The 12521-nt window shown below is 40.6% G+C and overlaps 1 protein-coding gene across 1 annotated transcript in view; it reads right to left on the minus strand.

Moving 5' to 3' along the window:
• The window catches only part of LOC104963491 (coiled-coil domain-containing protein 57), a 22133-nt gene extending 9662 nt beyond the window's left edge, over positions 1 to 12471 (minus strand). Inside the window, exons 1-4 of the mRNA XM_010792086.1 lie at positions 12247 to 12471; positions 11520 to 11683; positions 9479 to 9601; positions 8389 to 8532 (exon numbers count right to left, since the gene is read on the minus strand). Coding sequence (XP_010790388.1) covers positions 8389 to 8532; positions 9479 to 9601; positions 11520 to 11665 — 413 coding nt within the window. The 5' untranslated portion in view covers positions 11666 to 11683; positions 12247 to 12471. The remainder of the gene's footprint in view (positions 1 to 8388; positions 8533 to 9478; positions 9602 to 11519; positions 11684 to 12246) is intronic.
• Positions 12472 to 12521: the final 50 nt, after the last annotated feature.

A 12521-nucleotide genomic window follows, 5' to 3' on the forward strand; every position in this document is an offset into this window, starting at 1 on the left:
TTGAAGTCAATGGAGAGAGAAAGATTATCTTTAGATCCCGTTTGAATTGTGCCAGGAATTACACATATGATGTTTGTCAATTTAAAAGATTTAAAAGTCTCGTAAAACTGTGAAGTAACACTTAGTTTTGTGTGAAACGCTCAATGAACTACATCTCCCGTCTCGCACCACACACCCAGACGGCCGTCACGTTGGCACATTTCACTTCTTTCTTTCAGAATGAGGCGGAAAGTATTAAAAGAGGTGAAAATCACTAAGTCTGGGCATGTTGAGAGCTGTACACACACACAAGGGGAGTTAGTCGGTTCCTAAGAGCCAGCATGCGGGACCGGGACTCTGGGATTTGTAGTCTTTCTAGTTGCGTATTTTTCATAGTCTTATATTTCAACAGTTTTACGACAAACTGTGACTTTTTTTAAATGGAAATTATTTTTTAAGATTGACAAACATCATATGTGTAATTCGTGGCACAATTCAAACGGGATCAAAAGATAATCTTTCTTTCTCCATTGACTTCAATACATACTTTATCCGAAATAAGGTCCCGTGGAGCAGAAGTAGATGGGAGGGACTTCGCCTCTCTATGTTTCCCTTTTAGTAGTAGTGGTATATTTTTGCAGCAGAAGTATTATTTCTTTATTTTAAAATAAAATATAAAGGTGTATGTTCTAATTTGCAGTATAGATACACAACTACCAGCTGGGCTTTAGTTTACCTCCTCTCTCTGAAGAACACTTTTCTTTTAATAAAAAAACAACCCTACATTTAATGTGCTAATTTATCCTATTATTGCACATTCTTATTTTATATTCTTATGAATATTGTTCCAATTTCTGACTATATTTTGTTTTAAAATAGATGAACCGTTACAAAACAGTTCCCCCGAGATAAATGAAGTATTCTGAGTGAGTAGTAGTAGTAGTAGTAGTAGTAGTAGTAGTGGTGGTATTAATACATATATAGTATATACAGTAAATACAGTACAGTGCTGTGCTGCCATGTTTCTCCAGCAGGGGGCGATAGAGACTCACTGAGAGGATCACCTTCATAACCATCAGAAATCAACCATCAGTGTGCTTGCTGAGAAGAAGAGAGAGCTGTGTTTAATATGCTGTTATCGGAATATCACTGCTAACACACACACACACACACACACACACACACACACACACACACACACACACACACACACACACACACACACACACACACACACATTAATCCGGTGTAATCCTCTGCTGGGACACTGACCCACATGTCTGACCGCCTCTCTACCTGCTGGGCGAGGACACGCCCCCTCCTGCTGCCTCAGCCAATGAGAGCGCAGAAGGGCAGGACAGCTGCTTTCTGATTGGTTAATAAAACACTTATATTATTTTCTCATTATAAGCTGCTTTCAACATTGTGCCACATTTCTACTTTAGTAACAAAAATGTAGCAATATTTCCTATCTCACCATCGAAGTACTTATTCAAATATTGAAGTATTGTCATATTTTGTCGTACTTGAAATGAAGCGTTGATCAGAAGAGAGGACAGATCATAGGATGCTTCCTTAGTTCCTTATTTCCTTTTCTCCCATTCTTTCTTTACCTCATTTAATTCATCCATACTTCCATCAGTTCCTTCCTTTCTTTGCGTCCTTCAATAGTTTTCCTTTCCTTCTTTCCTTCCTTTGCTTCTGACCTTCTTCTTGTCTGTACTCTTCCATCTTCCTTTTAGCCTCTCACCTTACTTCCTTTGCTTTCCTCCTTCCCTTGCTTCCTTCCTTACCCTTCCTTATTAAGATTCCTTCAATCCTCCCTTCCTTTGCTTCCCTCATCCCTTAATTTCTTCCTTCCTTTCCTGACTTCCTTTCTTCCTTCTTTCCTTCCTTGATTTACTTCTCCATACCATCCCCTTTTCCTTTTTTGGATTCATTCCGTCCTTTCCTATTTCCTTTTCTCATCCCTCCTTCTATCATTCCTCCTTTCTTTCCTTCCTTCCTTCCTCCCATCATTTTTTCCTTTTTTAAATTCCTCCTCTCTATTTTCTGCATTCGTCTCCTTGTATCCTCTCCTCCTCTCCTCCATGCAGCTGCACACATTAACCCAGCAGCCTACCCCCCTCTCTCTCCCCCTCCCCCCTCCTCATCCTCTTCATCCTCCCATCTGCGCAGACTCTGCCTCCCCCCTCCCGCCTCCTCTGCTTCATTTCATGGAGGATCTTCACATCTGCAGCCTCTCTCTCTCTCTCTCCTCTTCCTCCTCGTTCTGCCTCTGTTTGAGGAGGTCGTCCATCTCTCGCTCGCCCGCTGAGGAAGAGGAGGAGGAGGAAGGGGGAGGAAGGAAGGGAGGAAAGAAGGAAAGGGGGAGTAAAAGGAGGTGTATCTGCATGGAGGGGGGGGCGCCGCTCGGCTCGGCTTTACCATGATCGCCGTGTCGTTCAAATGTCGCTGCCAGATCCTGCGCAGGGTGAACAAAGGTAGAGAGAGAGAGTGTGTGTTTGTGTGTCTGTCTGTGTGTCTGTCTGTGTGTGTGTGTGTGTGTGTGTGTGTGTGTGTGTGTGTGTGTGTGTGTGTGTGTGTGTGTGTGTGAGTCGTAGTGTGTGTACGTAGTGTGTGTGTCGTAGTGTGTAGTGTGTGTGTGTGTGTGTGTGTGTGTGTGTGTGTGTGTGTGTGTGTGTGTGTGTGTGTGTGTGTGTGTGTGTGTGTGTGTGTGTGTGTGTGTGTGTGTGTGTGTACGAGAGTCTGAACAATTTTCAACTGGAGCCTCAAATTCGCGTGAGGCGTTCTCGCGGTAGCCAATCAGCAGTGAGGATCTCAGCCACTCACAAAAACATCAGAAGTTAGCTGTTAGCACTCAGAGCTCCTCATATCTGTTCAGAAACTGGAAAAAAAGGTTAAACAAGTACAAACCACAGACTGTCTGTGTCATGGTGAATACAGTTGCTGTTGTGGCTGTGTCTGTATCATGGATACAGACACAGCCACAACAGCAACTGTATTCACCATGACACAGACAGTCTGTGGTTTGTACTTGTTTAACCTTTTTTTCCAGTTTCTGAACAGATNTGTGTGTGTGTGTGTGTGTGTGTGTGTGTGTGTGTGTGTGTGTGTGTGTGTGTAAACCTATATAGGATTTCAAAAGGAGTAAAAAAAACAAACACCTGAACCTCAAACAGCATCAGACTATCAGAGGGAAATCACACACACAGTTCCTGCCCTCCTTTTCCCTCCCCTGCTAATACACACCATGAATATTACATTCATGAAAATAAGATGCAATCTCTCTCTCTCACACTTAAACACACACGCACTTAAACACACACGCACTTAAACACACACACGCTCTGAAGGTCTCGTCCACCTGCAGCCATCGACTGAATGAATCCATCAAGAGATCATTTCCCACAAACAAACACACACACACACACACACACACACACACACACACACACACACACACACACACACACACACACACACACTNTCTCCAGCGCGTCCTGTTTGAATGACAGGGGTAAACACAGCTGACAGCCGCAGTGAAACTCCAGCGATTAGAGCAATGCAAATATTCGCATTGCGTCTGTTGTGAACGCAGCATAATGCAGTTCAGAGACCAGATCACTGCTCTGACGCTTTTAAAGCAACTTCGAGATTGTAACAGTGTGAGGGGCACAAAGGCCATGGTGGCCGTAGGACGTACAATTATTTGTGGGGCCTCAAAGCCAGACTAAGGGGCAACGACGGCCATGGCCGTCATGGCCATCGTGAAAATCCTACCCTGGCCGGTGCAACAGACCTGGCTAACTTCTAATTTTCACACAGCAGGGAGAGGACTGAAAGTAACTCAGAAAGCAAAAGGCTGCAGTAAAATATTTAAAAAGCATAGGCATTTTAAACAACATGATACACAATGTTTTTTACAAGGATATGAGGCCTTTACTACAAAGCCAGTTCAACATACCCTTGATATCTGTGTGTTATCTGGCTGGCTAAATTAATTCTAAAAAACACAATCCCACTAAACAGTCCTAAGCTGGTTATCAACTTGATAAATCAGCCCAGTGTTTATCAGTATGGCAGCGAACACGTTTACATGAAAAGTGCGAGGTTAGTAGCACTTCTCAAATAATCACAAATATACAAGTGTACTGTCAGCATGGCGTAATACATCATGAATGAAGAATAAACTATAATATCAGAAAAATACAAAGAATTTCGCACATGAACAGGTCCCGTCTAAGGAACAAGTAAATCTGAATTTAATTAAGTTTGAATGTTTCATCGACTCAATGTGTTGCTTGGATACATTTTCATCAAGCAGAATAGAAGATATATCCCACTTTATTCATCCTCAAAAATACATATAAAAAGGTAATTTAACGCGGTAAGCAGGCTCAATTTGCTCAGGAGTAGGTCAGGTGATCTACCCCACTTAGATTGAACCACCAGTGTAGGACTTAAGACATCACACAAACCTCAAACCCTGCTTCAGTGTACAGGCCAATGTTCTCTGAATGGGCAGAAAGGGTGCTGAATATCAGGGCTGAACACCCAACTGTGAAAAACATTGCACTTCACACTAAAATTAAGGATGTTTGAAAAGTCGGAGGTGCTCATCAGGAACCCTCTACTGACATTCAGACAAGGACAAAGGACAAGAGGAATGAAAACAGGAGACAGAAATTAAGTGCAGCAGAAACCTTGGAGAACCACCCCAGCCCCCGCCTAAGGAGAGTCTTCATTGTGGGAGAGTCTCCACCCGTCTTCCAAAAAACCTCATCCAGTTTAAACTTAATGATAAGATGAAGGAGCTGGTCAGGGCCAGAACCAAACTTAACCCCCTCTCTACTAAACAACATTTGCAACAATCATCTGATGGGACCAGTGAATCTTTCTAGGAACTTCATCCCGTGTTTCAGTAGCCTCTTTATCCGTCTTGATAAGTAATAAAAAGACAAATTGTGAATCTTCTAAGAAACAAGCCAAGCGCTCAGCAACATATTTAGCATCAATTCCTTATCCACAGTATTTTGTTTGTATTGTAATTTAACTAACTTGTACTAGCTTTATTAAACCTCAGGTCTTTGGCAAGAAAACTACTTTTTGATCAATGATGAGCACATTCTTGACCTCAGTAATACTTGTTTGACTAAAATAATTAGTTTTAGGAGTGAGGCTAGAGTGCATAAGAAAAGCAGGAGTGACTATTTTTGTTTTATCATTCCTTTCAATGCAAACAGATATCTTGACATACCCTAGATATCTACGGGGCCACCCAAATACTGTACAACATTTTTCTATTACTTTAATGAACTGTTGTCTATAGTATATATTGACTTTGACCGTGTAATCATATTGTTGATATCCCCTAGGACAGAAAGGGCTTGAGAACTGTGTTGTGTTCTCGATAACTATGCATCGACTCCCACACAAGATAAAGGAAGGAAGGAAGTCTCTGGCAAGAAAAGATCTCCATGGAGAAATGTCATGCTAGTAAGAATAAAAAAAGAGTGTTGAAAAGCTTGATGCTGGTGGCTAAAAACAAATCTCCAGGTTCATTGTGACATGTATAAGAGAGACTTTGTTTTTATCATTTGGGACTGAGAAATGCATGGCAGCATTTCTTCTTCAACATCATCGCCAAAACAATAATGCATGTGCCTTGTTTGCTAATGTCAACAGACTAACAAACCCTACAGTATTAGAAGCCATTAACTACTATCCACAAGGGCCTGAAATGAGTTAGCTTCTTCTTTACTGCAAAATTTGAAAATTATACAAGTGGTCAGTGACTACGTATCAAGATAGGATATGTGTTTCTTTGTGTCCACTTAAAATCAATTCAAACACCATGACACAACAATTTCTGATCAACCATAAAAGCCTGGAGGAACTAAAATCCTCCTCCTGCTGCCTTGATGTTCTACCAACAGGCTTTTAAAAAATGTTTTACATCGCATGGCCTCAGATCAACTTCAATTTGTCACGTCTATTCTCTCAGGTGTTTTCCCACAGGCCTTGAAAACTGCAATCAGCACAACCTTTTAAAAAAATAACAATCTCTACACTAAAGGCCCCATAAAACCTTGCAGTAAGTATCATTGAGTACATCAATGACATCCACATGCAGAATCTCAGATTTTGGTCATAGATCTCAGTACTGCATTTCGGCAAATTGACCACAACACATTAGTAGGCCAAAGGAAAAACTGGGTTAGACTTCCTGCCAGGAGCTTTGTCTGTATAGGTTACTTCACATCTGAGAGGACAAATGTGACATGTGGAGTACCTCAAGGCTCCATCCTGGGGCCTCTTCTCTCTAAAATCTACATGCTTTCACTGGTTGAGATTACTAAAAACAATAACATAAGTTACCATAGCAATGCACAAAATGTACATAAACATTTCACCGGGAGGCTATGGTCCAATACAAGCACAGAGTATAAGCATTGAACAAATCATTTGTTGGACGTGTCAGTTTGCCCATTCGGTATTATTTTATTTTTACTGACTGAGGGTGGGTTCGATAATCCTACATTAATTAATCAAAGAGAAAACTAAGTTAATTGTTTTTGGAGCCAAAGAACATTGAAAGTTAGTGCTTGGCAATGGTAAAACCCAAAGGCCAGAAACCTAGGTGCAGTCATGGACTCTGACCTGAATATCAACAGTACATTTAAGATGATAACAAAGACAGCCTTCTATTACATTAAGAATAGATCAAGGAGTAAAGGACCTATGTTCCCAGCAGGTTTCGGTAAAACTTTTCCATGCTCTCATCTTCTGAAGACTTGGCTACTGAATTTTTGTTTTCCTAAAAAGTCAATTAGACCGCTTCCACATTATTCAGAATGGTGCTGCTGATCAAGAAAGTGGATCACATCACTCCAGTTTTGAGGTCTTTACACTGAATTTCTGTGTGTCAAATCATTGAAATCAAAATACTGCTGCTGGTTTATAAAGCACTAAATACATTTCTAATCTCTTGCTACATGTTGAACCATCCAGAACCCTCGGGTCTTTTGCGACGGGTCGGCTTTCTGTTCCCAGAAATAAAACTAAATATGGAGAAGCAGCATTCAATTATTGTGCTCCATATACATATCTGGAACAAGCTCCCAGAAAACTGCAGGACTGATACAACTCTGATTTTTAAATCAAGACATAATACTTTTTGCCGCTGCTTTCAATTAAATCAAATAACTATTTATATCTTACACTGCACTGAACTTTTATGTTTGTAATTTATACATGTTTGTATCTTAAGTTTTTTTCAGCATGCTTTCAATGTGTTTTGTAAAGCACTTTCAATTGCCTTGTTGTTAAAATGTGCTATACAAATAAACTGGCCTTGATTTAACCCTCCAAACAAGAGCATTTATTTCACACTGGGGGGAAATGTAGCTTTTGGGTCATTCTGTTTTCCAAGTGCACTGTATTTATAAATCAAATCTCTGGACAGCAGAGTTGGAACTACTATGTGCAGCAGAGCCCATCTCCAAGGTTGATTACATTTTTATGTTTGAATTAAAAGAAAAACAGACTGAATATGACTAAGACATGAAGTTGTTATTAAGGAGTTGTCACTTTTAACTCACCTCTGTCAGTAACAAAAGGCGCTTTCACACCGCAGTACTTTTCCCACAAAGGTTCATCAGAACTTAGTTCATGAGAACTCTTTAGTTCTCATGAACTAAGTACAGATCGCGTTCACACCGGAATAAGTCCCTGAGGGAGGATTAGGCAAATGAAGCCGCTGACGTCACATCGTCTTCTTCTGCTTTGGGTTTACTGGCAGGCCGCAAAAAACTTCACGTCGTATACTGCCGCCCAAGATCCCCGGCCGGAAGTCCCCGGAGTTAGGACTGGCTTCAGTAGAAGCTGCTGGGACTCCCAGCAGCTTCTACTGAAGCCTTCCGAATAAACGGCCAGAACTCCGACACCTCCTCATCTCCACCGCTCCCATGTTTAATTTTGTGTTGACTTAAGTTAGTCTCTCTGCGTTTCTGCGCTGGGCTAATGCTAATGCTAATAATGATAATAAAATGGCGGCTTCACAAACGTTTTTGGGAGTTTGACGGGGCATGGTTTGCATTCCGCCCAGCCAATCAGACTCAGGAACCTTTTTCTCCCACGAAAGTCCCTGCTCTCTAGCAGGGACTGAAAAGGGGGTAAAAAAGGTTCTGATTTACTAATTTTAGTTCCGGCTCTTTTTGGTGTGAACGCGACATTTCGGAAGTATATATCAGAACTAAAGTGGGAAAAGTACTGCGGTGTGAACGTGCCTAAAGACTCCCTTTATTGCCAATACTACGATGGTACATTTAGAATATGCCGACACTAATCACAACTTTTTTTTGGCTTTTTCCGTTTTGTACTCTCAAATGATACTTCCTGACTCACCACTTGAGCTCATCCAGCTGTAACCTTTGCTGGCCAGCATTGTGCCGGCTTTCCCTGAGCTCTTCCTGCCTCTCCTCAGCCGCTCTGGTTCTATGATCCTCCAGCCCAGCGACCTGCATACGGAAGTGGTTCAGCTCCTCCTGCCTTTAAATGACAGCAGTATTTCAGAATAGGAAAAAGTGTCTGCTGGGAACAACGCTGATCTCCTTGGGCATGACTCAGGATTGAATACAATGATATAATATAATAATAAATATTTAATAAGACAATAATAAAAGAATATGAGCTCTGGTTCCAAAAGGTCACACCGCCTGCTCTTTCTCTAGTGCTGACACAGCACTGGGGAGACTGGTCTGGCTATACAAGGATACCCTACCTTTAAATGTATTAACAAAGTGTTTCTATTCCATGTTGAGTTATTGTCAAACATGTACAGTATGTACGAACATACATTTAAGGTGTATTTCACATGACCAAGGAAAACTCTCCATCAAGAGAAAGCAAGCAAACATATGTTAGAGAAATGAATAATTGATGATTGGATTTGTCCCATGGTCTATTGTATATCTCAGTTGTTTTTTCGAACAGCTGTTGTCCCCAACACATTTATACACATAGAACATATTTGCTCTCAGGATTTTACCTCTTAAGTGATCCGACATTGAGAATCAAAATCACCAGGGTTGGTTATCAGCTATCAAAGGAATTAAATGTGGATGCAAATGTACTTTTTACCTTAATGATTTACTAAGTTTAGACATAGCATGTAGCAAATTGAGTTTGAATGAAAACACAATTCATGAATACCAAAAACTGGGGTTGTAAAGTAATGTGTAGGTGCAAAGTGCAATGTCCTTCCTACAAAGATTAAAAATAAGGTTTTATGTGAAAGCTCGTTTTTTCATTCCATTATATGTTACATTTAAGCACAATGACCTCATTGGTTGAATGTATTATTTTCTACAGTTTTGCTATCTTGTAATGCTTTTCAATATACACATACCGGTTTTTTCATTTCGATCTAATTTAAAGGTCAAACATGAACTATTCCTTCTGTTTTTCAGATTGAAAAGGGTCAGATTTAATATACCGTTTTTTCTCCTCGGTCAGAGTGCTTGAAGTTAGGGCATCATATCTCTCCAGCTCTCTGTCTTGTTCATCCAGGATGGCAAGGTTGAACTGGAAATCTTCCTTCAGTTGCTGGTAACGTTCTCTGGTAAATGAAACATTAAAGAATATTAGTCGGCTATTTTTGTGGGGGAAAAAAGAGAAAAAATACAAAGTTAATGCTATTAATGTCTAAGTAGAAGGTAATCAAAGGTTATCAAGTGAGAGAAAGTTGTCTAGACTTTCTGTTCCTTTTTCAAACTGGTGTCTGTGTTGAAGCAGGGCCAGTGACCAGCATGTCCGGTTTCTAAGTATTTAGAGAGCATGACATCCAGTTTTTCACAGCAAACAAGCTGGTCACCAATTTATTTTGGGAATTAATATCTGCCTCAACAGGCACGTACAGCTGAGTATCAAAGACAGCATTAAACATGTGTTAAGGAAATTGTGTGATCAAATGTATTAACATTGCTAACTGTAAACTGTTTCTCTGATTAGGTCGTATCCTGGGAGTGACCTTTAAGGCCCTGTTTACTTGGATACGGTTCGGGTTGTATCCGCAACTTTTCTCTTTCAAATAGCCCGTTCGTTCACTAGAGGCCGTAACAGAACCGCGGAAACGGACCCCTCAAACGATAACGGGTCCCAAGGTGGATAGATCTGCGGACTGAACACTCTGGGGGGCCAAACGGCTCTGTGTGTACGTCCTATACGATCGTTTTCCTGATAACGATGAAGCCATAGCCCCGCTTCTCCCCACCTCTGCTGCTCACTGCTGTAGCAGGGTCAGTACCTACTGCTACTGACCATGCGGGGAGAGGCGGGGCTATCGTTATTTTTTCAGGAAATGATCGTATAGAGGCGATTACACAGAGCCGTTGGACCCCCCAGAGCGTTTCGTTTGCAAATCTATGCACCTTGGGACCCGTTATCGTTTGTGGGGTCCGTTTCTATCGTTTTGTTACGGCCTTGTGTAAACGAAAGGGCTATACGCAAGAGAAACTATGCGGATCCAACCCGTTTTGTTCTCGTGTAAACGGGGTCTTAATGACAACCACAGGAAGAGAGAATGAGTGAAAGGAATTTACGATTAGGGGTTATCTGCATATCCCATTGTTCTTTGTAGGGTGTGAGTTTTTGCATACAGTGCCATGGGGCTTACCAGCTGGCCTCACAACATGTTGTTTGTAATGTAAATAAGCTCTGATGTCCTCCTATATGGAGAGCCTGTTTTTCACATAACAGTATGCTCTCTTTGGTGGAGACGTCACACTTGCAAGTATAAAAGGTCTTTGATACCTTTAACACAAATATTGTGTTGCAGTACGTTTGTTACCTAACTGATCATTTTCTCTAGACCACAGCTGATTTTAAGTTGCTGCGACACATGTGAGGAAATATATTCTTTAATTATTTAGCTTAAACCTCTACGTTCAAACGTTTTAACTGTTGTCATGTTATCATCCTTTCAGTTTGCTTGAGATTTCAACTTTTACACACTGACACAATTATATTGATATTGAATTGTACTACAAATAAACACAGTGTGCTTACACTAATTCAAGAAACAAAATCTATCCACCCGAGTCAGTTGAGTTAAGTCAGTAAGTCACAGACCAAACCAATGACTGAAACAATGAATGTGTTGGTTGATTGATTGATTGATTGATTGATTGATTGATTGATTGATTGATTGATTGATTGATTGGCAGAAACTGTTTTGGATAATTGCTTGATCTTCTATGTATCTTATGAAACAAACATGCCTAACTTATTTTCTCCATTTTATATTATTGCAAACTGATTATATTTGGGTTTGCAATGGTGGTGATGTCCCCTTAATCCCTGAGAATTAACATCACACAATTATTGTGATGTAACAACAAACCAAACAGCTACACAGCTACTTTGTTTTTTATTAAGAAAGTCAGAGACAGGGCAATCCTATCCTATTTCCAGCTTAAAGCTTCAGTGGAAATACACAGTACTTTGATCCTGACGGGAGGTTCATGTAAACGTGGTACCTGAGGGATAAGCACTCCTCCTGGGCCGTTTTGAGGGAAGTCTCCAGTTGATGAAACATCGCAGCCTGGAGCTCCTTCCACTCCATCTCTTTCCTGACCAGCTGGGCCTCCAGGTCTCCCAGTCCACTGTCCGCGTCCGACTGCATGGTGGAACTTGGATATACCTACAGCCACAAGACAAGTGTTCAATTCATCAATCAATACATATTTATATAGCCCAATATCACAATGACATATTTGCCTTAAGAGGCTTTAGTGTGTACCGCATACGACATCCTCTGTCCTTCCCAAAGAAACCACACAATTAACGGAGAGAAAATAGAAAAAACCTTGGGGAGAGCAGCCACAGACTGTATATATAAAGAGAGCAACAGAGGCGGATCTGAATCTAAGGATGGACATATGTGCAATACATGTAGTGTGTTCAGATTCAAAAATCAAGATGTAAACATATGGATAGATCCAGGTTGATGTACAAAATATACTAGGTGCCACATAAACACATCAATCTGTTTATCAAGCATTGAGCATGTTATGGTCAACATGAATATTACAAATCATTTAACACACAGACACACCCACCTTATAATATTTCAGTCCGTCAATAATTGATGTTGTGCTCTTTTTTCTCCATGTATTGCTTTTAATATTTCTAAGAACATTATATAGAAGACCCACTCACACAACAAACACTCACGCACTGTATTAAATGCATACGTGAACTTACCAAAACACAGTGGCTTCAGGTTTTTAGCAATGGTTAGGTATCTGTGACATTAGTATTTCCTTTTTTGCTCATAAGTCTTCATACTTCACGGAAAACATTACATTGAGCGAAAAATAAACAACAACTTAACACGTAACGATAGCTAAAAACATTTAACGAGCTAGATTAATAAACTAAAACTTGACTACTTCCTCGTGTGATGCAAATAGTTCCATGGCAACCTAATACGGTACGTCAGTGAAATTGTTCCCCTGCTACAATATTAGACAATGGTT

Source organism: Notothenia coriiceps, unplaced genomic scaffold (assembly GCF_000735185.1).
Source record: "Notothenia coriiceps isolate Sejong01 unplaced genomic scaffold, NC01 NC01_scaffold00036303, whole genome shotgun sequence".
In the NCBI taxonomy this organism is placed as follows: domain Eukaryota; kingdom Metazoa; phylum Chordata; class Actinopteri; order Perciformes; family Nototheniidae; genus Notothenia; species Notothenia coriiceps.